Source organism: Cervus elaphus, chromosome 5, assembly GCF_910594005.1.
Source record: "Cervus elaphus chromosome 5, mCerEla1.1, whole genome shotgun sequence".
In the NCBI taxonomy this organism is placed as follows: Eukaryota; Metazoa; Chordata; class Mammalia; order Artiodactyla; family Cervidae; genus Cervus; species Cervus elaphus.
Genome location: NC_057819.1, coordinates 133,262,765 through 133,290,689, shown reverse-complemented (window position 1 = coordinate 133,290,689; position 27,925 = coordinate 133,262,765). Strand labels below are relative to the sequence as shown.

Genomic DNA, 27,925 nt, shown 5'->3' with positions numbered 1-27,925 from the left:
GGTGACTGCAGCCATGAAATTAAAAGACACTTGCTCCTTGGAAGAAAATTTATGACCAACCTAGACAGCATATTAAAAAGCAGAGACATTACTTTGCCAACAAAGGTCCGTCCAGTCAAAGCTATGGCTTTTCCAGTAGTCATGTATGGATGTGAGAGTTGGACTAAAAGAAAGCTGAGCGCTGAAGAATTGATGCTTTTGAACTGTGGTGTTGGAGAAGACTCTTGAGAGTCCCTTGGACAGCAAGGAGATCCAACCAATCCATCCTGAAGGAAATCAGTCCTGAATATTCATTGGAAGGACTGATGCTGAAGCTGAAACTCCAATACTTTGGCCACCTGATGCAAAGAGTTGATTCATTGGAAAAGACCCTGATGCTGGGAAAGAATGAAGGCAGGAGGAGAAGGGGACGACAGAGGATGAGATGGTTGAATGGCTTCACTGACTCAATGGACATGAGTTTGAGTAAACTCTGGGAGTTGGTGATGGACAGGAAGGCCTGGCGTGCTGCAGTTCATGAGGTCACAAAGAGCCGGACACGACTGAGTGACTGAATTGAATAATGCTCAAGCCGCTAGCTTCAAACAGCTCCCAGTTAAGGCAGCTCTGCTGGGTGGTTTGGTGACCGCTGAGCTGTGGATGTGGTTTCATGCTGGCGAGATCATAGCCAAGTATGGCATCATTGATTGTGATGTTTGAAGACCAATATGTAACATGTGATTATGTTTGCTTTATTATTCGGGTGTTCTTGGACCATGTGTGAGCAGCCTGGTATTTGAATAAAATAAGACAACAGGTCAAAAAAAATTGTTTGTTGTGCTATTCTTTATTTTTTAAAGTTTTTTTCATAATTTTATTTATTCATCAATTTTTGGCTGTGCTGAGTCTTCGTTGCTGAAGGGGCTTCTCTCAAGTTGCAGTGCGCAGGCTTCTGGTCGTGGCGGCTTCTCGCTGTGGAGCCTGGGCTCCTGGCCGAGCAGGCTCCTATGGTCTGGGGGCATGGGCTTACTGCCCCTTGGCCTGTGGGATCTTCCCGGACCAGGGTTCAAACCCGTGTCTCCTGCACTGGCAGGCAGGTTCTTTACCACTGAGACACCAGGGAAGCCCTTCGTTGGGCTGTTCTTTTAAATGCTGTGTACGTTTGGAAATTGTTCATAGTAGAAGTTAGCAAAAAATAAAGAAATCGTAGTCTTGTGCAGGTAGTGTTGTAACTGTAAACACCACCTCAAAGCCGAGCCAGAGGTGTTCGGGGTAGAGTTTTGCTGACCCCAGACTTCAAGACGCTTTCAGCCCTGGTCCGGTCCTCACGTGGCCAGGTTACCCCGGGTCCCCAACGGGGCCGAACTTTTCCCCACCAGGCTCTGTGCGATTTGTTTAATGGTCTCTCTGTTCAACGACACGAGAGTTGCACAAGGCCGAGGCCAGTGCAGGACAGGCGCGCTAAATGCTTTTCGCCCAAGTTTTGACTCTGAATGATGACTCGTCCGGGGACTCCGCTGCTGCTGCTTTCCTCTGTTCTGTAAGATTCTCTAAGGGCTGAGGACAGGGTACTTATGCCATTGATCAACAAGAACACGGGCTCTGAAGCTTTAATATGAACGTGGATTCAAACCCAGGCTCCTCTGCCGCCTGACTTTAGGCAGATGCCTTGCCTTTTGGGCACTGGGCGCCTCACTGCCAGCACCTGTACGGCAAGTTTGTTCATACACCATCAAGGCAGAAACGGCCCCAGGGCCAGAGGAGGAACTGAGGGGAGCTACTGGGTCAGCCAAAACGTTAGGGTTTTTTGCAAGATGTATTGGAAGAACCCAAACGAACCTTTTGGCCAACCAAAAGTAATATTACAATTTTAATCTTTATTTTTTTATTTCATCTTTTTAATGTTATTCTTTTCACTCACTTGAATTTGTCTTTCTTGTACCTCTTGGCCTCCTTTCTGCTTCCTTTGTTTTTCACCTCAATAGGTAGAGAAATCAGAAAGCAACGTGTGAAATTCTCAGTCTGTAATCCCACCTTTGTCACCCAAGGCGATATCGAGTTCGTGTCCCCATTGTGGATACTGGAGGGAGGGAGGGAAGGAAGGCGGGGAAGCGGGGAGGAAGAGTGTCACTAGCCATGGTCACCCTCCTAAGAATGGGATTCCTAAGCACAGTCCAAGAATCCAACCTTTTCTTTTTTTGTATTTTAACATTTATTCATGAAAACAAATGATCCTTCAGCTTTATTGAGGTAGATTGACAAGTAAAATGGTATGAAACCAATCTGTTCTGATTTCAGGCATCCAAATAGAACTCTTTGTAACACAGGATCAGTGCCAAGGCTGAACTACAGAACCAAAGAAACAATATCTACTTGTTCTCAATTATTTTAGGAAAAAGAGGCCTATATTTTCTTCCCCAGATGGTGGGGAACAGAGCCTTGTACATGTTTACCTTCGTTCCAGGTCTTCGAAGAGAGTCTTGGGGTAACAATGAGGGGCTTTGCCTAGACAGGGGCTCAAATGAAGAGACTTTAGATGAAATGGTGCTAACAGGACATGCACCCCGGCCCCTGCAGCCCGCCAAGCTCACAGGTGTAAACCCAGGTCACGTCCATGACCAAGGACCCACGGAGCTCGGCTCTCCTCTCATTTTACTACGGAAAAGCACAAAATAGGTATCTTTTTCCAAGTCAGCATTGTGTTCAGGCAGATACTGAACTTTCCTCCATGGGTGAAGGGTTTAACATTCATTTTTCAAGCATTTTTTCATTCAGGCAACATGGATATAGAAAAAAACGGGGTCCCAGTTTGCCCCATCTCATTCTGGCTCATAGAGCGTGAAAAAGAGGAACCCGAGGAGGTCTCCATCTGCAACTGGTTCCGTGAGGGGCCCTCCCGGGACCTGTCTCAGTAGAGAGGGCCCCCTTGCAAATGTGACTTGCCCCGGTGGATTCGCAGGGGTGACAGGCAGCAAAATTAGTTCAGGAAGGCGTTTAAGAACATCACCCCCAAGGAGGAGGGGCATGAATGGGTAAAGAGCAAGGTCCTGTATGCACAGGGGACTCCAGTCAATACCCCGTGAGAAGCCAGAATGGAAAAGAACGTGAAAAAGAGTGTATATGTATGTGTAACTGAATCACTTTGCTGGACAACAGAAATTAACACAACATTTTAAATCAGCTGTATGTCAATAAAATAAAGTTAAAAGAAGAATATCACCTCAAAAAAGAATTAAAGATGTAGACATCTCAACGCAAAGATGCAAAACAAAACTGGGGCAGGTACTGTTCACTGTGTGAGTTTGCCTCTGCTTGTGTCCCGTGGCCTACATGGGGCCTGGGGCTGGGAGGGGGTCCTCAGATCCGCCCAGAGGAATGAGAGGCTGCCTTAAGGTGGGGGCAGTGAGGGCACAGACGTCTCTTCCGGGTAAGTTTTCACGATGCAAGGCAGCTCTGCAATGAGGTTGCTCTGTGTCATCTGTCCGTCTGTCTGTCTCTCATCAATCCTCTCCGCCTTCTCCAGCTTACTCCAGTGAGCTGCCCTGCTTAATCTGACAGCTCGCCTCATGGGAGGGCACCCTGATGGGCCACCAGTCAGCCAGTGGAGGGACCTGTTTTGGCAAGTGACTCCCCCTACCACCCATGCAAACAGTGGTCTGTAAAGTGCCCTGTCCTGCTTGCCTTGCACCTCCTGGTGGGGGTGAGCATCACACCTCACGTGTGCAGAATACGTGTGTCCAGAGAGTACATCTGACTTCAGCTCCTAGTTCTGGAGCCTGGTCTTGGGACTGCCTTGGATAGCAAGGGTTGCGTAACAAAGCCAGTATCTCTTTTCATATTTAAGCTGCTCAGTTGCTTCTAAAATAGACCTGAGGTGCTGGATTGGAACATTTTGAATCCGCTTCTGATTCTGGCTCTACCACCGGGGGCCAGCTTTAAGGCAGTGAACAAACCACTCCCTCTTAGGGTCCCTGTTTGCTGCCCTGGGACAGAGCAGGTCCAAGGAGACAGACACTCAAGGTCCCAATACGGGACGAATATGCTCTGAGTGCAGTTGTTCTCCGTAGTGGCTTCATGACTTGGGCTCTGAAAGAAGGCGCCATTTCCATCACCAGGATCTGGAAGCCTGCACTGTGCTCCGTCGCTCGGTTGTGTCTGTCTCTTTGTGACCCCGTGGACTGCAGCCCGCCAGGCTCCTCCATCCATGGGATTCTCCTGGCAAGGATACTGGAGTGGGCTGCCATTTCCTTCTCCGGAGGATCTTCCTGTACCACGGATTGAACCCACCTCTCCTACACTGGCAAGTCTGAAGGATTAGGACTTGGGTATCTCTTTTCTCTCTTGGGCTCCAAAATCACTGCAGATGGTGACTGCAGCCATGAAATTAAAAGAATGCTTGCTCCTTGGAAGAAAAGCTATGACCAACCTAAACAGCATGTTAAAAAGCAGAGACATTTACTGGCTGACAAAGTCTGCGTAGTCAAAGCTATGGTTTTTCCAGTAGTCATGTATGGATGTGAGAGTTGGACTGTGAAGAAAGCTGAGCGTCGAAGAATGGATGTTTTTGAACTGTGGTGTTGGAGAAGACTCTTGAGAGTCCCTTGGACTGCAGGGAGATCCAACCAGTCCAACCTAAAGGAAATCAATTCTGAATATTCATTGGAAGGACTGATGCTGAGGCTGAAACGCCAATATATTGGCCACCTGATGCGAAGAACTGACTCACTGGAAAAGACCCTGATGCTGAAGTTTTGGGAGTCAGTGCAGTCCCTGGGGTCGTAAAGAGTCTGACATGACGGAGGGAATGAACTGAACTGAACTGATGTCTGTGGGACGGGGGGAGGTAGAGTGAATGTTCTCATGGACTGTGATCTTCTGCCTCCACTGCCCACTTGGAGACACATCCTCATCCCCTTCAAACTTCCCTAATGGCGAACACGTCAGCTTTCCCACCCAGCACAGCCCCGCCCTCCCCTCTGACGTCCAGTTTCTGCTGACGGCTGCATCATTTTCTCCATGCGCCTCCCCAGGGCTGTCTCTGATCCCCCTGGTTCCCACCCTTCCTGACACCACCCTATCGCTCTCCACGTGAGTCACCAGGCCTCAGAGCTACCAGGTCCCCAAGCAGAAGGGAACCTCTCCCTTTGGTTCAGACACAGCTGAGCCCTGCTGAGAGGCGGCTGCCGGCCCACGTCACCTGGCGCTGGGATGCGCAGGCTGGACCAGAGCCTGTGGGCCCGGACACCGCTCCTACCACCGCCCCTCCTGGCCAGGTTCTTCTTGAAGACAGTCCCCCATCCTCTCTCTCTGGCCCCACCGCCCCCTGCTCAGGGCCCGGTCCCCCGCCTCCCCTTTGGCTGGTCCCCCCAGCAGCCGTTTCACCACTCTATTCACCGATGTCACTCCACTCACCCCTGTGGAAATAGCTTCAGTGCCTCCCCTTGACCTGGAAGTGAACTCCTCCATTTGACCCGGAAGTGAACTCCTCCCCTTGACCTGGAAGTGAACCCCTTCCTTGACCTGGAAGTGAACTGCTATTTAACAAAGTGCACTGGGCATCTCTCTGGTGTGAGCTGCAGTGGGTGAGCGGCTGCTTCCTCACAGGCTGGTCGCTCCTTGGCCTCAGCCCGGCCGGGTCCTTTCTCACCTGCCCTCCTGCCCCAGGGATGGCACCTCCACGGCCAGGAGGCCTGCCCTCCTGTCTCTGCACTTTCAGGGGCCTCCCCGGGTGCAGAGAACCCGCCCCTCCCGACCCCGCGGGAGTGAGTGCTGCCTGCAGAGGCCCCCACGCGTGCCCTGAATTTAGGCCCCTTCTTGGCGGGGTCCCTCCGGCCATTCTCCCTCCTGCTCCCTGTTCTGGGGGGACTAAAGGAGCCCCAGGAGCTGTCTCTGCTGCCCACGGGGGGTGACCTCCTGCCTCCATCCCCCCGGCCCACCACTCCCTGTCTCCTTTACCTCTTGCTGCCTCCCGGAAGGCGGGGTGCGGCCCTGACTACGCGCCCCCCACCCCAGCCTCCAGTGAACACAGCCCCCAAGTCGCTGTGTCTCTGGGGAGGCACGGCTGCAGTTGAACGAGGTCAGGGCGGGTCCCTCAGCCCAGGGTGCTCTGAGAAGCTCCCCTGGGGGCCCAGGAACCTGGGACACAGGGAACGCCTGCTTGGTTCCCAACAGGATGTCTGTGGTTTAAACTCCGCTCTCCTTTCTTCTGACCCTGAGAAACCTGACCAGCTGGACAGCACAGATTCCTGGCATGTTTGGGGGGTAGGGCGGTGTACCTTTCCCAGAGCGTGGGGTTTCGTGACCTGTGCTTGCACTCAAAGCATCAGGGCTGAAAATAGCGGCGATGCTATTTGCTCACAGATCTGGGTCGGGAATTTAAACAAGACCACGGGGTGCCTGGTCTCTGTCTTTCGGAACATCCGAGGTGCTGTCCCTGCCCCCAGGTCAGGTGACTCAGAAGTCAGAGGCAGGGTGGTGGCCGATGGCCTGGCGCGGGGCAAACATCTGGCTGGGTGCTCAGCTCTCCACGGGGTCCAGGGTGTCCCTCGCCCTGTGGCCTCTCCATCAGGATTCAGGGCACATGTTAGGTGGTAGCTCTGGTTTCCCAAGAGGGCAAAAGCAGGATCCACCAAGCTTCCTTAAGGCGTTGGCTGAGAGCTGGTACAGGGTCCCTCCTGTCCCTTCCTGTGGCTTGAAGCAGCCGGAGTCAAGCAGAGGCACCTTGCACCCGGGGAGGGCTTGGGTACAGAAGGCACGGTCCTCTGCAGACCTGTGCTGGCCACTGTCAGGCACTCTGCCGGCCTTGCCTTTCCCAATGGTCAGTTCTTCAGTGGACAGAGGGCTGGTCCCCCTCAGCACCCTTCCTGTGGGCTCCTGGCTCCCAGACCAGCTTCACCTCCAGCCGCCTTATCCAGAAAGGATGAAGGGAACCGCAGGTGCCCTGGGCCCTCCAAGCAGGCCTTGTTACCCACCAACGCCTCCCTCACTGAGAACTTTCCTTTGGGTCAATTGGTGGGGAATGTAGAGACATGGGTCACACTCTCATTTTACAGATGAGAAAACTGAGTCTAATCTGGGTTTTTAGCTCACACACTTGCTAAATCAAAAGTCTGATAAGAAATGAGCGACTTAGGTTTGAGAGCCCAGTACTCTCATTTTTTTTTTTTTTTAAATTGAAAAATCAGGAAATAGGGCAAGAATAGAGATGCAGACGTGGAGAATGGACTTGTGGACACAGCAGGCCTGGGAAGGCGGGATGAAACGGCAGTGACGCACCAACACACACACACACCACCGTGAGTGGAACGGCGGCGAGTGGAAGCCGCTGCATAGCCCGGGGAGCTCAGCTCCGGGCTCTGTGATGACCTGGAGGGCTGGACTGGGGGCCGCGGCAGGCCCAGGAGGGAGGGGGGGAGGTATACTTGTCACCGCGTCACGTTGTTGGACAGCGGAAACTATCAGACCACTGGAAAGCAGTTATACTCCAATAAAAAATTAATTAATTAAATCTGCCAAAAAGAAAAATCGGGAAACAAATTGTCTTTTCAAAAATCCATTCCCTGGCCAGTTTCTCTGGCTGCATCTAACCTGTCAAGCGAGTGATACCCCTCAAGTCTTGCACAGCCACCTTTGCCCGGAGGTAGCTGGACCAGACCTGATTCTGTCTCACACCATTCGCTGGACCCCAGGCGTGAGTTCACCCAGGGCACCAACTGTGTGTGAACAGAACTTACTCTCGGTGGGACGAGACCGTCTGCTCGAGGGACGCGCCGGTCCCCGCCTCCTCTCGAGTGACCATTTGGGAGCACTTCCTGTTTGGTAAGGGCGCACACAAACGGTGGGGTGACTCTGGGTTCTTCCCTCGGCCTGTTTTCCGTTTGTGCATTTCTTGATCTCACCCCCTTTTTCCAGACTCACTTCCCCTTCTTTGCCTCTTCAGGTCATCTCTCTTCTGCCCAGCGGAAGCCACCAAGGACACGTCACTCTTTCCCTTGGCTTTGCATGCATTCAGGTCGCTCCTTCCACCTCGTGACACTGAGGGGCAGCCAGAGGTCGCCCAGCAAGGAGTCCTTCTTCACCCGGCCGACCCGCCAGGGCCGCCCCACCCCTCTGATCGAGGGAGGCTTGGAGACCTCCGCAGGGCTCTGTGCTCTGCTCTGGCTTTGGTGGTTAGACATACTATAGGGCTTCCCAGGTGACTCACTCAGCTTCCAGCGCAGGAGATGCGGGTTGGATCCCTGCGTGGGGAAGATCCTCTGGAGAAGGAAATGACCCACTCCAGTGTTCTTGCCTGGAGAAACCCCTGGACAGAGGACCCTGGCGGGATACAGTCCAAGGGGTCACACAGAGTCAGACACCGCAAGCCCCCTGAAGGCAGAGACTGTGAGCCCAGCCCCTCCTCTCCGGGAGCCGCCCAGCACCCTGCCGCACGGAGGGAGACGCTTTCCACGCGTGTGGACGTGCGCTCTTGTGCATAAACAATGACCGTGCTTACCTTCCCAGGACTGCGTCTGTATTACAGGAGTGTTCCCAAGGGCACCACCCACTCCAAGAATCTGGAGATAGGGAAATAAAATGTTTGTGTTTTATTTTTAATGTTTTAAATTTTTATCTCATGCTGGGGGGGGTATCGCTGATGTACAATGTTGTGTTAGTTTCAGGTGGACAGCCACGTGGTTCCGTTTTACATGTATATATATCCACTCTTCTTCAGACACTTTTTCCAAACAGGTTATTACAGACTATTGGGCAGAGTTCCCTGTGCTATTTAGTAGCTCCTTGTTGATTATCTATTTTATGTACAGTAGTGTATCTGTGTTGACCCCGCACTCCCAATTTGCCCCTCTTCCCCACATGTCCTCTTGGGCAGCCACAAGTTTGTCTTCAAAGTGTGTGAGCCTGTTTCTGTTTTGTAAATCAATCTTTTTAGATCCCACATATAAGTGATATTAGATGGTACTTGTTTTTCTCTGTCTGACTTACTTCAGTCAGCGTGACAATCTCTGTCTAGGCCCATCCACTTTGCTGCAAATGGCATTATTTCATTCTTTCTATGACTTGAGTAAAATTCCATTGTATATATAGACCACATCTTCTTTATCCATTCATCTGTCGATCGACATTTAGGTTGGTTCCATATTTTAGCTATTGTAAGTAGTTTTGCTATGAACATAGGGGTGCATGTGTCTTTTTGAATTAGTTTTCTTCAAATACATGCCCAGGAGTGGGATTGCCTACAGTCATATTGGCCTTGAATATGCCCGATCACCTTGATCTTGGAAGCTACGCAGGGTCCGGCCTGTTTAGGTCTTGGATGGGGCGAAATAAGATTTCTCATGGATATGGAGTTGCCAGATACAGCAAAGAAAAGAGGATGCCCAGTTTATTAGAATTTCAGATCAACAACAAATACTCTTTTGGTCTAACTATGTTCCATACAATATTTGGGACATACACATGAGAAATTATTCACTGTTGATCTGAAATTTAAATGTAGCTAAGAACCTTGTCTTGTGTCTGGCAACCCTGCCTGGAGAGTTAAAGTATAACACTAATGCATGTGGATTAGAGCCAAGTCAAGGTCACCTTCGGGCGTCAGCATGGGTCCTTCAGCAAGACCTGCTTGTAACTGGAGACTGTAAAAAGAGCATATTGACATAAACACTTCAAACCTTCTCTTGAAACACATCTTAGTAACATGCCCAGCAGAAAGGGGATTGGTCGGTGATGGAAAGTGCAGAGTCAAAGTGACAAGCTTCGGTCACTCCAAGTTTGTCCAAGAAAATCAGCTTGGAGGTCAGGAGCAGCTCTGGTCCCTCGCGTCTCTGGGGGGCAGGGGTCATTGGAGGTCACCTGACAGATGCCCCTGGCTTTCTGAGAAGAACTGTTATGATTCGTGCCTCCGGGGAGCGAACGTGCTGAGCTGGGCGCAACCCCCCCTCCGAGGGTGGCACGGAGTGGCCCTAGGGTTCTTCCTCCCCGTCCTCTCTGTGAACTTGACTCTGATCCGCCCTCCACGTGCTGGGTCAGCCCAGTGGAGCGGCCAGCGGCAGCGCGCGCGTGCTCAGGGTCCAGTCAGCAGCGCTGAAGGAGTGCTTCTGCTGTGTTGTGTAACCCGCACACAGTCTCCACCCAGCCTCAGTGAAGCTGCTCAGCCGAGTCCGATTCTTTGCGACCCCATGGACTGTAGCCTTCCAGGCTCCTCCCTCCATGGAATTTTCCAGGCAAGAGCACTAGAGTGGCTTGCCATTCCCTTCTCCAGGGGATCTTCCCGACCCAGGGATCAAACCCAGGTCTCCGGCATTGCAGGCAGACACTTTACTCTCTGAGCCACCAGGGAAGCCCCAGCCTCAGAGACAAGGAAACAGAGCTTCCAGGAATCCCCTGGAAGGGGCGTGGCTGGGACTCAAGCCTCTGGGTTCTTCCTATGGAAACTGACTATTCATGTTTCTGCCAACATCTTTTCAAAACAATTAAAAAATTTTAATACGATTTTTAAAGCCCTTTCCAGTTACAATACCACAAAATAGTTGGCTGGATTTCTTTGTTGTACAACACATCCCTGTAGCCTCTCACACCCAGTCGACTGCACCCCACACTCTCCCGTCCTCATCTTGCTCCTTCCGACCCCACGGGTCACCACTAGTTGGTCTCTGGATCCGTGACTCTGCTTCTTTTTTGCCAAATGGCTTTTTAAAACATGTGTACAAAAAATAAAATAAAACACGTGTACACCCATGTTTTTATATAAATTTGTTGTTTAGTTGCTCACTCTTGTCTGACTCTTTGCGACCGCATGGACTGTAGCCCACCAGGCCCCTCTGTCCATGGGATTCTCCAGGCAAGAACACTGGAGTGGGTTGCCATGTCCTTCTCCAGGGGATCTTTCCAATTCAGGGATCAAACTAGCATCTCGTGCATTGGCAAGCAGATTCTTTACCACTGAACCACCTGGGAAACCCTTTTATATAAATAGGCTCAAGTTATACACCCCCACACACACAAACATGCACACACACTGTTTTGAAACTTTTTTTTTTTTCGTTTTGAAACTTTAAAAGAAAATCCAGCCGGATCCTGGGGTTGTCCTTCTCTGTCTGTTCTCCTAACGGCCCAGCCACAGAATCCGGAATTGAAAAGCCTTCTATGTGATCCAACACCTTGACAATTCAGAAAACAAGCTCAGGAAGACTTCAGAGAGGAAATCCAAATATTTAGGAGGCAGAAATATTTGCCCTTGAAAGGAAGGAACACCATCACGCCCTCTCCCACCCAGGCCCGACCATCAAAGGCTGATTCCTTCTGTGGCCCCTTTACGGAGTCCTCCCCATGAAGTTGACTTTTGTCCCGTGTGTGTTTTACAAGTGGACTGAAGTTATGTGAATTGCCGTTTGCGATGACTGACTCAGGTGACCAGGCCGGATCCTGAATCAACTGAGGTGTGTATTTAAGAGGAGAGACTCCGGGCAGGAGCAAATGCCGGAGGAGTTCAGGGGAGTCAGAGGAGGGAGATGCCGGCGGGCTGTGTTCACCACCTGCAGTTTCCAAAGCCCGTTACTGTCGGGACTGTTCACTCACCCTCCCGGATGAAAAGGGTTTCAGGTCACTGCTGTCTTCTCGTGAGGACGCGCATATCCTCAAAGCAGCCTCACGAGGGACCTTGGCCTTGAGCCTTAAACACCCAGTGACTCAAGTCAACAGTCTGTGTGTCAGACAGCTTCCACAATTAGAACCTGTGACCCACGCGTCCGCCCACGAGGCCGCATCACAAGGGCTTGTCATGAGCGTGGGTTTTTTAGCAAAAACTGACCTGCTGAAATATCAGGGCTTTGGGCTTTGGGGTTTTGTGGGACTGTTCTTGCTGGAGTCAACTTCTTTGGATTCTATACAGTTCATTGAAAGGGGCTTTTTCCAAGTCTTTTAAAATATATTTATGTATATATATATGGCTTCCCAGGTGGTGCATCGGTAAAGAATCCCCCTGCCAATGCAGGAGACACAAGAGACAAAGGTTCATTCCCTGGGTGGAGAAGATCCCCCGGAGTAGGAAATGGCAATTTGCTCCAGTATTCTTGCCTGGAAAACTTCATGGACAGAGGAGCCTGGCAGGCTACAGTCTATGGGGTCTCAAAGAGTCTCAGACACGATTTCGTGCAGGACAGCAGCATCATTTTATTTATTTCCTTATCTGTGGCTGTGGGGCCTCAGTTGCTGTGTGGGCTTTCTTTGGTTGTGGCGAGTGGGGGCCCCTCTCCAGTTGGGGCGTGCAGGCTTCTTACTGCGGCGGCTTCTCCTGTTACTGAGCGCAGGCTCTAGGGCAGGGGCTTGTGGGGTCTTCCCAGACCAGGGATCAAACCTGGGTCTCCTGCATTGGCCAGCGGGTTTTCTATCACTAAGCCACCCGGGAAGTCCCTTTCCGAGTCCGCCTTCACCTCCTCAGCAGCCCTACGGGGCAGAGGTTCTTATGGTCCCATTTTGTGGATGACAACACTGAGGTTCAGGGAGGCAGAGCATCTCCCCTGAGACAGGCCGTGGGGTGGGGGGTGTCTCACCCTGAAGCCAAGTCCCCTGACGCGGACTCTAGGTTCTCCGTCCTGTGGTCTGGGCCTCCAGGCTACTGTGAACGAGGTCGGTTGCATCCTCACGGTCGGTACAGAGTTCCCGCCGGACACAGCTAAGGTCGTGGTCCTGACCTCATTCCCCAAGGCCCCAGTGCCTGCAGAGCTGACCGGAGCCGCTGCAGCCTGGAGAGAAGGTGACCCAGAAAAGCCAGGAGGGAATTTCAGAAGCAGAGACAACTCCGTGGTGTCAGATGCCGGGGCGATAGGCCGACAAACGCACCTGCTCTGTTGTGACTTGTGCTTTGGTGACGTCTTGTCCCCTCAACCCAGACTGCCCTGCACGGGCCAGGGCCTACTCCTCCAGGACTCAGCCCAAAACATTGCCCCCCACCATGGAAATATCGTTTATGACTAAAATATAATAGTCTCATGATGTTTTTTAAAAACCACATATAATAACAAGTTTTCAAACTTGTTTTTATGCACACATGTAAAGTGAATAAGTAAATTTCATACTTAACATTTGTAATGTACTTATTTTTGTACTCAGATTATATATATATAAGACATGCCAATTTGTATACAGAAATGTCAAACATCAAAATGGTATTGTATTACCTATAGGTTTTGTATCTCACATTTTCACTTACTTTATAATGGATATATCTGATATCAAAAGTATGGATTTACATAAAATATTTCTGAAAATGAATAGCTTAAAAATATAAAACTAGTAAATGCTCCTTGCAAAAAAAAAATGTAAACGGTACAAAAATATATTAAAGCAGATAGCGCAGACAGCCTTCCTTCTGGAGAGTCATTATTAACATTTTGGCAAATATTTTTACACATGTAAAAACCTATGTTTTTATATGAAAAAACTCAAGTTACATATGCTGTTTTGAAAACTTGAAAAAAAATTCAGCTGGATCTTGGCAACATCTTTCCATGTAAATAGTGTGAGATCAGTCTTTTTAAAGACTGCATATTTTCCTGTGAGATTACAACTTGATTTACTTGGCTGAAACACTAATGATGAACGCTTATTTTTCAGGTTTTTCAAATGGTAAATGATGCTGTGATGAACATCCTTGGAGGCAGAGAATTGTCTCTGGAAAAAGACATGGATTGACAAGTCAGTCTGTACAAGTTCTCTTTGAAAATGCACAGCATGAAAAAGCCTGGATGTTGAGCCAGTGTTCCCAGGTTATTTCCCTGCGGGATCAGGACTGATTCTGTTCCTTTGCCTACTCTCCCATCCCTTCCACCTTTCTATTAGAAGTATGTCTCACTGGTGTCTACTGTTACTCGGACTCCAGGAGAAATGCATTTTTATGCCCAATAAGAAATGAGTGTTTTCTAACCACTCAGGTGCCACCCTGACGATCCCGTCTTTATTGTTTGCTTCACGCCACCCTCTGCCCTCCAACAGCGTCTCCACATCTGTCCTCCCTCTCGGAGGCTGCGGGTCCTCCCCTGTCTGTAAGGTAACCCAGCTGCACCCCCGGGGTTTCAGGGGGTGGGGGTGCTGTCTGGTGTGGAGAGCGAGCAGGGCTTGAGGTCCAGGGTGGCCCCCTGAGACGGCGCCTCCGTGAACACAGGCTGGTAGCCCCTGTCAGGAGCAGACTGGATTCCAGCTCCTGGGAGAAGCCGTGAAGACCACACCGGAGCAAAGAGGCTTCGCCTGCTCAGGTGCTTCCGAGCCGCCCCGCGCCCCCGCCCCGCCCCGCGCCCCTGCGTTTCTTCCACCTCCAGGCAGGCGACCTTGATGACCTGGCCAGAGAGAAGCTGGTGGCTTCTGGACGGCCGCCCCGCCCCCAGGACGTCCGAGGACAGAGGTGTCTTTGGCGTTTCCACCGAGGTCACTGGTCTAGTGGGTTGCTGGGTGTTTCGTCTGTGCTGAGACACTTCCTCTTTCATTTGCGTCTCATCCACCCCCACCCCCAGCCCCCCCCCCCCCGCTGCCCGCCCGCCTTCATGGAGACTGAAAAAGGGGAACGTGAGAGAAAACTGAATTTCAGATGCGGCTCCAGCGCGGAGACAGTGCCAGTGATTTCAGGAGAGGGTGGGGCGGGCGGGGCAGGGGGTCCCGAGGTCACGCCTCCTCACTCACTTCCTCAGCTCCCACCCAAGGGGTCCTAGATGCCACCCACAGGAGATCCTGGGGACCTGACTCCTGTTTTTCAGGAGTGACATTCTTTAAGTCAAAACCTAAGTCTGCTGTTCCTCATTTCACTGGGTTTGTTCATTTGCAAGACAGACAGACAGAAACACACACACGTGTGTCTGTATACGTGTGCAGGCACACACATGCACACATGCAGATTGCGGCAGCTTTGGGAAACAGTCTGAGGCTCAGAAAATAACTTGCCTGACAAGACATCAAAGAGCTGCATAAAGAGGCCACGGCACCCAGGGCCGGGAGCGGACTGCGCTGCAGCGTGCAGCCGGGCTGATGATAAGCATCAGTTTGCTCCAGGCAGTTGAATCAGAACTGTAACAGATTGTTTGTTCCGGGAAACAGTATCTGAAGTCACAAATGATAAATAATAAAAGCTAGAAAAATCCCCTTTTAACCTAATGGACTCAAAGATGTCTTGCTTTTCATTTCTGCTAATGGCTTTGCTGCCTTGGCACTGCCTGAGCTGGTCCATTACAGGCGAACTGAGTCTCGTTTTGCAAACAGGATGGGGTCCAGAAGGTGGATTATAAGCTGGGTGTTTGGGATGCAGGATGTCTTTCCCAGCGTGCCTGGGTTCTCAGCTTCATTGCACACGTGGTCCAACCCCTCCTGAACCTGGGCTCTGGGTCTTGGAGCACAGGTTGCCTGAAGTGCAAGACGGAGAAGACAAGTCAGCTCCTCCGTCCCCACGGAGCCCTGGCTGTCAGCACACTGGAAACACAGGTTAACTTTCTTTTCTGTCTTCCAGTAATCAGGTAGAGATGTGAGAGCTGGACCATAAAAACGGCTGAGGGTCGAAGAATTGATTCTTTCGAACTGTGGTGCTGGAGAAGACTCTTGAGAGTCCCTTGGACTGCAAGGAGATCCAACCAGTCCATCCTAAAGTAGATCAGTCCTGGGTGTTCATTGGAAGGACTGATGCTGAAGCTGAAACTCCAATACTTTGGCCACCTGATTCGAAGATCGACTCATTGGAAAAGACTCTGATGCTGGGAAAGATTGCCGGCAGGAGAAGGGGATGACAGAGGATGAGATGGTTGGATGGCATCACCGACTCAATGGACATGAGTTTGAGCAAGCTCCGGGAGGTGGTGAAGGATAGAGGAGCCTGGAGTGCTGCAGTCCATGGGGTTGCAGAGTCGGACACGACTGAGTGACTGAACGCCACCTCCCTCGAGGCATCCAGGACCCAGTGCCCTAGACCCCTGGATCACAGCGCCCTCCCTGATCTGCCTTAGCTGCTCTGCGCTGCTTTCCTGCTGAGGGACTCTGTGACCTCAAACTACCCACCTTTCCCCACCTCCTGACCCGGCTTCCATTTCCTCAGAGCGGTTGATCATCAGCTGAGGGCTAGCAGAAAAGCAGACTGAGGGGGGATTCTCAGGAGCAGCCGAGTGACTGAGACCCCCTGACCCCCTCACTGCGTTCTCACGCTGAAATGAGCTGGCTGTGAGACTCGGAGCCATCGTGGGCAGTAAGGCGGAGGCGTGAAAACGTGGGGTTAAGGGTTCAGAATCTTCACGCTGATGGGCCTCTCGTAACCGACTGACGCTGGCAGTTGGTTAGGAAATGACCCTTCCTTGGGAAAGACAGCATTGTCGCAGGTTCAGACACCGGGGGATCTCCCCTCAGTGAATCAGCTGGTTCTCTGCCAGTTCACATCCGTGAAACCTCAGTGAATAAGCCACTTTTATGCACACAGAACCCCCAACCAGCTTTTTGTGCCTTACGATAACATCTTAAGAGCCAGCCAAGGATCACCAGCTGTTTGTGGAACATTCGAACATGAAAGCAAAAGACCCGAATACAGGAAACAGCAGAACAAAACTTCAAAAGTAGTGTAGTTAATATCTGTAGAGAGATAAGAGGCGACCTTTTACCCCTGAAATGAGAAAAGGTGCAAAATAAACAATCAGAACAAGAAAGGGCTTTGGGCTCTTGAAAAGTAGAATGTCTGAAAATAAATATGCAAAAGAAAGGACAGTTGATGAGAACTTCAGAAAATTGTACAGAAAGATAGATGGGAAAATAGGAAAGAAAAGAAAATTAGGGGACCCATCCTGAAATCCCCATATCCAGGGGGAAAAAAAAAATTGGGAGGGAAGGAAGTTATAAAGAAATAATAGAAGAAAATATCAGAATGGAAGGATAAGCATCTCAAGATTGAAGGGCCCCCAACCTCCCTGCTGGTCTGCGGACAGGGCTCCCTCCCTGGTGGGGAAAATCCCACACGCCGTGGGGCAACCAGGCTGCTGCAGCACAACTACAGAGCCCTCTCGCCCACAGCCTGTGCCTTGCAGCAGAGAAGCCACTGCAGTCAGTAGCCTGCGCCCCCAAAACTAGAGAGTAGCCCCTACTTGCAGCAACTGGAGAAAACCTTAGTGGTGTCTGACTCTTTGCGACCCCGTGGACTGTAGCCCACCAGGCTTCTCTGCCCATGGGATTCTCCAGGTAGGAATAGTGGAGCGTAGCCATTCCCTTCTCCACAAGAAAGCCTGCATGCACCAACCAACAGGCGTGCAGCACAATCCCCCACCAAAAAAAGATAAAAAGATATACAAGGTATCTTTTTTTTTTTTTACAAGGTATCTTTTAAAAAAGAAGACTGAAGGGCCCAATGAGTGAGCAACAAAATGAAGTGGGGGCAAACCTCTCAGACTAGGACACAGCTTTAAAAACTTAAAAAACTTGAGCACTCCAAGGATAAAGAGAAAATCGTAAGATGTTCCTCAAAAAAGCAGGTAGTATTAATAACATACCAAGGATGAGGAGTCAAAGTGACGTTACTGGAATAAAAAAGAAATTGAAGAGTTATCACAGTTCTGAGAGAAACTGATTCCGGCCTAAAATTCCACACCAATCCAGGGAAACAGTCAGGTTTGAGGGTTGAATAGTAATATTTCAGATCTGCAGGATTTCCAAGTGTTTACCTCTATGTACCTTTATTCCAAAACCCAGCTGGGGGCAGTGCCACCGAATTTCTTTACCCTTCTCATTTTGTTACAAATTTTCTTTTTGGACAACAAGGATGACTGGCACACACACTCATTTCTAATCAGGAGAACCTCTTCCAAGAGGTTATCTGGCAGCGGCAGGACAGGGGCTTGGAATGAAAACCTGGAATTTAGAGGTATTCTTGAGTGAACCGTGAGGCGGGGCAGGAGGTGAAAGTGAAGTGGGTGAGGCGGGGGAGGAGGTGAAAGTGAAGTGAAAGTCACTCAGTCGTGTCTGACTGTTTGCGACCCCATGGGCTAGTCCATGGAATTCTCCAGACCAGAACACTGGAGTAGGTAGCCTTTTCCTTCTCCAGGGGATCTTTCCAACCCAGGTCTCCCGCATCGCAGGCAGATTCTTTACCAGTTGAGCCACAAGGGATGCCCAAGAATACTGGAGTGGGTAGCCTATCCCTTCTCCAGCGCATCTTCCCGACCCAGGACCCAGGAATCGAACCAGGGTCTCCTGCACTGCAGGCGGATTCTTTACCAGGGAAGCGGGGGTGGGGGAGGGAAGAGGGGCAGCAGGGATGTCTGGGGTTAGGTGCGGGGAGTCGGGCGCCCCTTTAGGACAGGTATGAGAAAAGGTTTGGGGAAACGGTTATAAAGGGTTAGGTGTTCCCCGGGCTTCCCAGTAGGAAGCTGCCAGGACAGAGGGGCTGCGAGCGCAGCACAAACTGGAGGGAGAGGGAAGGGAGCCGGTCAGAGAGGAGGGAGGAGGAGGCCGACAGGAGACCCCCACGTCGAAGGGGAAGGGCCGGGGAGGGGATGCGGCCAGGCCGTCTCCTGGGCAGCACTCGGCCTCGGCCAGCACAGCATCCGCGCGAAAGGGCAGCACCGTGCTGGGCCGGGGAGCCTGCCCAGGCCCTCGGGATGGGAGCTGCCCCTTTCGTTCTGCACTCAGAGGCCGCGGGGCTGAAGTCCCACCAAGGGGCGCGTCCGGGGAAAAAGAAGGCCGGCCCGGGTCGCCGCCGGCCAGCCCGGACGCGTGTCCACCCGTGGACTCGCTCCCGCGTCGGGGACTCGTGACGCCGGGGGAGCGGCTCGCACCCACGGCCCGCCCGGCACGCGCACGAGCAGCCGACCCCGCGGCTCAGGCGTGGCCGCGGCGCCCCCGGACGGCAGCGCGGAAAGGGGAGCGCGGAGCGGATCTCGGCGACTCGTCGCCCCCTCGCCTCGCTCGCGGGCGCAGCGGCCACTAGGACTCGGGCTCTGCGCCCGCCGTACGGCCTCGCGCGCAGGGGCGGGGCGACGGAGAGTGCGTGCTACGACATTGCGTGCCGGGAGCGCGGGGGCGTGGCGGTGCGCGAAGGGGCGGGGCGACGGAGCGTGCGTGCTACGGCGTGCGGAGCAGGGAGCGCGGGGGCGTGGCGGTGCGCGAAGGGGCGGGGCACGGCGCAGGGCGCGGTGCGCACGCGCCTGGGGCCGCCGCCGGGGGCGGGAGGCGTTGACGCCCGGCTGGGTGAGGGTGTCGGGAGGGATCTGGGGCTGGGTCGCCTGCTGGTGGAGGAGGGGGACACTTGTGGTCGAGGGGCGGGGTAGGGTGTGAGAGGAACTGCCGCCGCGGCGGAAGCTGGTGCGCGGGGGCGTCTCGGGGGAGCCGGGCCGGGCCGGGCCTCCGGATGCGACCTCCGATCCCTGACGCCGCCGTTTTCCCCATCAGGGTGGTGGCTCCCGCGCAGGCGCAGACGGGCCGGCCCGCTGAGGCGGGGCCGCGGCGGGAGCCGCCCCGCCGGTGAAGGTTGGGCCGACCGGACGGGACTCGGCCCCACAGCAGCGGTGAGGACCCTTCTCTGCTCCCAGTCGAGCCCTGCTGAGAGAGAGCTTCGTTCTGGAGGTGGCCCTGGACCCCGGAGTTCAGCTGTCAACGAGGACAGCCATTCGCTAAAAATCTCCCCCCTTCCCCATCATTAAACTGCAGAAAACCTGGTTAGGCAGCGCGGCGGGCTCCGCACGCTGACGTCCCGTTTCTCTTCTTCCCTCACCCAGACCCCTCGGGGAGCAGCTGTGAGCCCGTCACACGGAGGGATGACCTCTCTAGGCGGGGACGCCGCGTGAGCGAAAGAGGCCTGTCAGTGTGAGTCTGGCTACTGGTCGGTCCCCTGACGGCTTCCCCAAGGTGACACCACCTCAGTGGCCGAGATCCCTTATCAACCTGCAGCCAGGTTACAGAAACTCAGGACTTAACATGAGTTGCAGTTCCCTTTGGTCGGGAACGTCTTTGAGACACGTGGGAAAGAATGTGTTTCATGTGGCTCTCATGAGTCAGCTCATAATATCATTATTACCCAAAGGTCAAGGAGATAGGGAATCGGGTCGTGTCTTAGGGTGACCACGAATGTTATAGTGGGAGCAGGTTCCCTAAGAGCTGGTGGAAGGAATCATATGATTGTCTTTCCGCTCTTTCAGACACCCTCCCCAGGAAATTGACTTTTTTTTTTTTTAGTTTGGCTGCCGTTGGGTTCTAGTTACATCACACAATATCTTCCTTGCGACCCCTGAGATCTTTCATTGCGCCTCATAGACTCTAGTTGTGGCTCACAGGCTTAGTTGCTCCGAGGCATGTGGGATCTTATGCCTGACTCGGTATGGAACCTGCATCTCCTGCGTCGCAAGTCAGATTCTTAACCACTGGACCACCAGGGAAGTCCCCCTAAGAAACTGATTAGAAACGGTGGAAGCAGGCAGTTCTCTGGTGATGACGCCCAGGCACTAGCAATCAGTCATTCCATTCTAGGGGGAAATAAATGATGTCTGTAAAGACCCCAGTTTGGATATGCATTTTCCATGTGACCACGTGTGTCCTTCTGGCAGATGCAAACAGTACGGCACTCTGAACACACCCTGAAGACGGCCCTCATCTCAAAGAACCCAGAGCTTGTGAAGCAGTATGAGCAGTTGGACCCCGGGGAGCAGCGCTTGCTGAATGAGGCCTTCCGGCCAGACAGCGATCTCTTTGGACCCATCACTTTGCATTCACCGTCAGACTGGATCATCTCCCATCCTGAGGCTCCCCAAGACTTTGAAGAGTTTTTCAGTGATCTTCACAGAAAGAGCCCTTCTCCAGGGAAGCAGACGATTTACATACAGTGCATTGGTGCGTCTTGCCAATACGCTGGGTTTGGTTTGGTTTTGTGATGGTGGTGTTGCCGTGGACAGTTTGCCTTGTCCTTCTCATTCAAGAGGGAAGTTTTTATAATCATTTTTGACATTCGTTCCCACAGTGGAAGTTTGGCAACCAAACTGCCTTGAAAAAGAAGGTTTTGTTTTTTTCAAAAAATTCTATTTATTTATGGGCTGTGCTGGCTCTTCATAGCTGCACATTGGCTTTCTCTAGCTGGGGCAAGCAGGGCCTACTCTAGTGGAGGTGCATGGGTTTCTCCTTGTACCCTGTTGGAGAACATGGGCTCTAGGGCAGGCGAGCCTCGGTAGTTGCAGCACATGGGCTCAGCTGTCTCTGCTCCCGAGCTACCGAGCACAGGCTCAGTAGCTCTGGCGCATGGGCTTAGTTGCTCCCAGGCCTGGGGGATCTTCCCAGACCAGGGATCGAACCTGTGTCTCCTGCGTTGGCAGGCAGGTTCCTTACCATTGAGCCACCAGGGAGCCAGGTTTTCTGTCTTTCTAATCCGTGGTCACTGGAGTGAACGGTAAATATGTATTGAAAATTTAGAGTTGATTTATTCCTAATTCCACATTTCTAACTGTAGACTGAGGTAAAGACTGTTCTGATCATCTCAAAATCTCTCTTTAAATTTTCTTCTGTATCTGTCATAGGATTGCTGGGAAACACCAGAAGTATCAGTGAGGAATATTTGAAATGGCTCAAGGGCTACTGTGAAGCCTTCTTCTATGGGTTGACAGTCAAACTCCTAGAGCCGATTCCTGTCTCTGCAACCAGATGTTCCTTTAGAATCAATGATAGCACACGGAATCTTCAGATTCATGCAGGTGAGCTGGACAGCCTTACAACTTGAAATGAGTAAAATGTATAGGTATATGTACACACACACACACATAAATATATCTTAAACATAGTTTTTTGTTTTTTTTTTTAATAGGGCAGATCCTGACGTTCTTAAAAAAGAAGAAACCCGAAGATGCCTTTTGTGTTGTGGGAATAACAATGATCGATCTTTACCCGAGAGACTCCTGGAATTTTGTCTTTGGACAGGCCTCTTTGACAGAGGGTATTCCTTTTTGACATTGCTGGTAGAAACTTGCTCAGCTTGAGACTCATTGTGAAAATTTTGAAAAAGGGAAAATATTCCAACCAATTACAGTTTAGATGGTGAAGACCTTGCAGTATTTCTGGTGCCGCATCCCACCATAGCAGAAAGGATGCTCTTGATAGGCCCCAGTGATCTGGGTCCTTCCACACCCCCCCCCCACCGCCCCCCGCCCAGCTCAGCCATTCACTGCCTGCACCACTTGGAGCTAATAATACCTGTTTCACTGTGTTGTTTTGAGGTAATTTACATAAAACTGCTGATCCATAGAAAGTGTGTACTTATGGCTGACACATATATAGACATTCAGTGCAACAGATGGCGAATATAGGTAGTTCAGTGACAGGATGAATTAAATAAGGGTATTTGAACTGTCATTAATGGAAGCGGAAATCTTGCTAATTGTTTTTCAGCTCTTTCCGTAGTTGTCTTGCATAGATGAGGTCGCTGTGCACTGATTTATAAGTGTGTGCTTCATATCTTGTGTCTCAGAACAGACGTTTTGTTATTTATGGTCAGTTTCAGTTTTTGACCTGAAATAAGCTTAACTGTAACTCATGGGGAACCCTGCATTTTAACACTGGGGAGGAAAAGGCTCTATAAGCAAGTCATATTTTTGCCTATTGGGTTTTATTTTTTTGCCTTCTCTCCACTTCTCCCACTCTTCCATTTCTGCCTGCATCCCTCAGGATCTAAGACAGGTTCGAAGGGGAGAAGCCCACTGAGCTGAGGGGCATGGTTGCCCGCTGGAGTTCTGGGGGCGGGAGCAGGTAGCAGCGGTGGGGCTGTGCGGGCTCAGGTTCGCAGACAGGCTGTCATTCAGCCTGGAGTGCGTGAGCCTCAGGGTGGCAGGGCGGGGAGCTCTCGCTGCCAAGGGCTTCCTGTCAGAGAGACCCCCCTCTTCCCATTCATCGGATCTGGGGCCCAGGGTGCTGTGAGGCCTCTTTTTCTACCCCTCCTTCATTCTCATTCTCCATATGTAGTCTTTGTAGTCCTTTAGCCCCACACCCACGAAGCCACGGGCTTCCCAGGTGACACCAGCAGTAAAGAATCCCCCTGCCAGCGCAGGAGATGCAGCTTAGATCTGGGTCGGGAAGATCCCCTGGAGGAGGAAATGGCAACCCACTCCAGTTTTCCTGCCTGAACGAGCCCATGGACAGAGGAGCCTGGCGGGCTGCAGTCTGCGGGGTTGCAAAGAGCTGGACACAGCTGAGCGACTGAGCAGAGCGAGTCCACACCCACACCCGCGCGCCCGCCCACCACGACCTGTTAGCGCGCCCCCTGAGAGGCTCAGGTCCGTGCTGTCCTGCTGATTTTTTTTTGTACGAGCCTTCTATCAGAAAAAAAAAAAGAGTGAAGCAAAAAGTTGTACGAAACAAATCTTTTATTATTAACCTGAGAGAACCAGAACCATTAAAAAATTTTAAACACTATCTAGATTTTGTTAACCAGTCTATCTTATGCATTCGAGGAGGTCAGGAAGCATTCTCCCCAAGTGTTTCTGCTTAATTTCTTTTTTTTCCCCAATAAGTTTCTTAAATTTTGCATGACGTGAGAGAAGACGTAATGAGGGAGCAGGGCGGGTGTGCCCTGCAGTGAGGGGGTCTCCTTACTGCAGGTGACTTTGTTCTCGGCAGGTTTATAAAGATTGGTATTTCAAAATTGAGAAATATTTAATTACTAAAGGAAATAATGTATTTGTAGGATTATTAGAAGAAAAAAAATTTCTTGCTCAAGGTATTATGGGCTTCCCTGGTGGCTCAGTTGGTCAAGAATCTGCCTGTAATGCAGGAGACCTGGGTTCGATCCTTAGGTTAGGAAGATCCCCTGGAGAAGGAGCGGCTGCCCACTCCAGTATTCTGGCCTAGAGAATTCCATGGACTGTCCATGGGGTCACAAAGAGTTGGACAGGACTGAGCGAATTTCACTTTCAAAGGTGTTGTAGTGAATTGTGCCCACCTTTGTTTGGTCAAAGGAAGTCACTTGAGAGTGAGTAGGTTTAGTAGGTTTGGTAGGTCAAGTAAGTTTTTTCTTAACTTCTAGAATGCCCTCTTCCCTATATTTCAGATATGGAGGTGGGGTGAGATGCATTCTTTTTGAATCAAATTTAGGTTTGACAAACTTACTATGAATTCATTTCCTTATCAAAAAAGTTCCTTATTGCTTTCAAACTAGCAGCTAAAAGAGAAGCCTACGTGAAAGAGGCCGTGTAGCCAGCTGGGCTGTAAACAGCCGGCCCTGTAGCGTGAGCTGCGTGTGTCTGTCCCCGTGCACAGAGACGGCTGAGACTAGCTGAAGTGTCACAGGAAGTCAGTTACAGGCGTGTTTGTTCTGGTCACTGGCGCCAGCCGTGGAGAGAGCTGTGCTGTTTACAGATGGGAGGACGGGGAGGTTCTTCAGTCTGAAAGCGGGGTCCAAGCATGGTCTCCAAGGTGTTGGGGAGCAGCAGCGGGCAGAGGGAAGAGAGGACAGGCGCCTTAGGGAGGGGCCTGCCGGGAGACCCGTTGCCCGCAGTCTCCCAGAGAGCGCGTGAGCGCCCGTGGTCCTGACACCCGCTGCTCCTTTGGGTACTTGGTTGGGCCGATTTAAGAAAATGGGTGGTGTTTTTTTGGCTACTCCACGAGGCTTGCAGGATCTTAGTTCCTCAAGCAGGGATTGAACCCAGGTCCTTAGCAGTGAAAGTGCAGAGTCTAAACCACTGACTGCCAAGGAATTCCTGAGAAAATAACTTATTTTATGGGGAAAAAGAAAACAAACTCTCTGGAACTTTCTTTTTCTGAAGAATTTGACCTCAAGACCTCTGAGTTGTACAGAGCAGAGCAGGTTGGACGGCAGAGGACTGAGGAATCTGGGCCAGAAGTCCCCTTGGTGGGCAGACCTCCCTGAGCCTGGGGGCTGTGTGCCTGCCCCGGCCAGGTGCCCAAGCGGGCTCTTAACTGGTAGTTCCCCCAGAGGAGGGAACCTTTCCTCTCACCCTGGGCTGACCTGTCGTCTTCCCCCAGGCGTGGGCATCTTCAGCTTTGCCAGGTACGGCACGGACTTCTACAGCTCACACTACAAAGGCAAAGTGAAGAGGCTGGAGAGGAAGTCTTCGAGTGACTACTCGGTGTTCGACGACTATTACCTCCCCGAGGTCTCCAGTGCGCTGCTGCTCCGCTCGTGCAAGGTGGGTGGTTCAAGCGATGCATCAGCAGTGGCTTTCAAGGGATCGGAGTCCTTTGACGTTATATGCCCCCAATCCTAAAGGTCACCTTGTCAGTGACTTGGTGTCGTGTATACACTTTTGGTGGATATCGCTTGACTGAAGTTATCAATAAAAACAATTTAAATGGGGACACTCTCATAGTGACATGTACAGAATCGGCCTGTTTTATGTCCTGTAACACACAGCCTTACCTGTACCTACCTCATTACTGTTACCTTAATTCCAGAATTCATGGTCATTAAGTCAGGCTGCCCCACCAAAAGCCCCCCAAGCCTGCAGGACCCCTGCACCCTGGTTTCCCTTCCTGGAGAACAGGCCTCCCCTTGGGCCTCCGCCGGCTCCCTCCCCTAGACTTTCCTCCCCTGGGGCCCCGGGTCACCTCCTGCAGCTGATGGTCCTGCTGCTTGTTCCTGAAGCCTTCCCCGCCCCACTCTGGAAAGCCTGTCTCCTCGTGTCTGTCCTCTTCATGGACAGAGACATGGGCTTCTCCACGTTCACCAGGGCTGTGTGTTGGGGTCAAGCACAACAACTGATGGAACGATGGTTTCTAAGTACAACTGACCCTTAAGCAGCATGGCTTTTAGCCTCTCGGGCCCACTCACACAGGTGTCTCTCTGACTCCATAAGTACCGTCACCCCGCGTGGCCCGGGGAACCGTGGGTGCAGAAGGCTGGCTGTAAAGCTGGAGCAGAGTCTTGACTGTGCGGGGCGTGGGGTGGGTGCTCAGCTGTGCCTTCCCTGCCTTGACCACTTGTCATGCAGATCGAGCCCCTCCCCTCCCCTGCTGCCCTGGCATCTGGGGGAAGGGCCAGAACTGAATTTCAGCAGGTCCCTGTCTAGATCCGTGGTCTCCACCAGGGTGAGTTTGCCACCCTGGGCATGTTGGACAAGCCTGCAGACTTCTGGTTGTCACAGCTGGGGAGGGGTGCTGCTGGCATCCAGGGGGTAGCGGCACCCCCCGAGCCCCGGCCCCGCCAAGGAGTGACCCATGGTGTCCGCGGGGGGAGGTGCACAGAGAGGAGGGCAGGAGACACGGGCAGGTGAGGGCCCAGTGAGCAGGCCCTGGCGACCAGCGGAGGGGAGCAGGTTCCTGTGGGTCTGCTCCTGGACGAGCTGCCTTGCTGCCGCTGACACGGGCGCCTCCGTGTGGCTGTCTTGCAGACTCTGACCCACGAGATCGGACACATCTTTGGCCTCCGGCACTGCCAGTGGCTGGCCTGCCTGATGCAAGGGTCCAACCACCTGGAGGAAGCCGACCGGCGCCCGCTGGACCTCTGCCCCATCTGCTTACGCAAGCTGCAGAGCGCTGTGGGCTTCCGGCTCAGAGACCGGTGCAAAGTAAGTGGGGAAGTGGTTACTTAAGGAGCAAGCCACCATTTCTATTAGGCCTTTCTCTGGAGGTGATTTATCAGAGGAAGTTAGTGCAGAGGTAAGCAGGATGCTGTGGTTTAAAAAAAATGCAAAGAAATATCAACAGCTTTGACTTGCCTTATGCTTAGACCCCACTGAGACTTGGTGACAAGGTTTCTGCATTTGCTGTTTGTTTAGGGCCAGAGAGCTTGCCTTCGCAGAACAGACTAAAATACTGAAGAGCAAAATTCATGTTTAAAAACTAGAACTAAAAAAAAAACTAAAACTATGTGGAGGTGGTTTATCTTTCCAAATGTAGGGCAGGAGTGTGATATTCATTAGGAGGAAGGGATGGTGTTGAGGAGGAAAGAATGTCCCTACGTCCACAGGTGCCCACAAACATGTCAGTGTATGCCGCGTACCTGCGTGGGTATGACCACCCACATGGGTGACTGCAGTCCCTGTCTGCACGTGTGTCTTCACGTGTGCATGCCTGCCAGCCCAGTGTCCACACTTCAGGTGTGTACACGTCCCCATGCACACACTGCAGTGCCTCGTGGAACCCTTGGCAAGTTGAGAAAACAAAATAATCATTCTCCCACCTTCAAAAACCCATGTCATCCCTTCTCACCTCTCCTCTCCTCTCCCGTGTGTCCTGTGACTGTCCCATGTGCTCACAGTGGGCGTGGTTCTGGTGCACACCCTTGACGAGCGTGGTCTCTCCTTCATGGCTGTCTCTATGAGGTGGAGCATCTTCGTGGGGGGCATCAGTCACCCACGCAGATCCCATGATTTGGGAGATCCTGTTTTTCTCGTGCCTGAGTCTCTTCTGCTGTGATTTGTTCAAAGATGTGTCTCTGATTTTCCAGGCGCTGGTCAGGTGGATTGATGCCGAGTCCACCGACACTCCTAGAGTTACTCCAAAACACAGTCGTGAGGAGCTGGTAACTTTGCCAAAACCTGTGGAAGCCTTTAAAGAGTGGAAGGAGTGGATCACAAGATGCCTGGCTGTTCTCCAGAAATAAGGACCTTCAGTAGGAGTAATTCAAATAAACACGTGCACATCATGCTTTCTTTTGGCGGGAGTACTTCATTGGAATAAGCTGATTCTGTGTTGTGTCTGGGCAGTGGAGTGGAGGTTTTTTTTTAACAGCACCTGAACTTTGAACCATGGCTCATTTAGAATAAAAACTCAAAACTCTCTTCTCTCTTAGCCTGGTCTGTGGCAGCAAGCGTGTCATTTCCATTCTTCAAATGTGTTTATATCTCATGAGAGGTTAGGACCAGGAGAAGTTATTAAGTAAACAGATCCTGTGAAAATAGCCATCTCTGACCTAAGAAAGGGTTTCCAAGGAACATCATTTCTGGGGGTTGATTTCTGGCGCAGTTTTTAGAAAGAGGTCCCCCCGTCTGCTGACCCTGCCACATCC

The 27,925-nt window shown here is 51.8% G+C and overlaps 1 protein-coding gene across 6 annotated transcripts; it reads left to right on the top strand.

Annotated features, from left to right (window-relative positions):
- The first annotated feature begins 19,086 nt into the window (after positions 1-19,086).
- AMZ2 (archaelysin family metallopeptidase 2) lies at positions 19,087-27,696 on the top strand. Of its 6 annotated transcripts, none has more exons than XM_043905730.1 (9): positions 19,087-19,176; positions 19,378-19,493; positions 19,704-19,791; positions 20,529-20,811; positions 21,489-21,662; positions 21,773-21,901; positions 24,943-25,106; positions 26,307-26,483; positions 27,365-27,696. In XM_043905730.1, exons 4-9 carry the CDS (start codon positions 20,529-20,531, stop codon positions 27,518-27,520), a joined length of 1,083 nt encoding a protein of 360 aa, XP_043761665.1. In that variant the 5' UTR covers positions 19,087-19,176; positions 19,378-19,493; positions 19,704-19,791; the 3' UTR covers positions 27,521-27,696. The 6 variants fall into 6 exon arrangements, with proteins under 6 accessions (XP_043761665.1, XP_043761669.1, XP_043761670.1 ...); XM_043905734.1 differs by having other exon boundaries at positions 19,704-19,833; XM_043905733.1 differs by having other exon boundaries at positions 19,169-19,290.
- Positions 27,697-27,925: the final 229 nt, after the last annotated feature.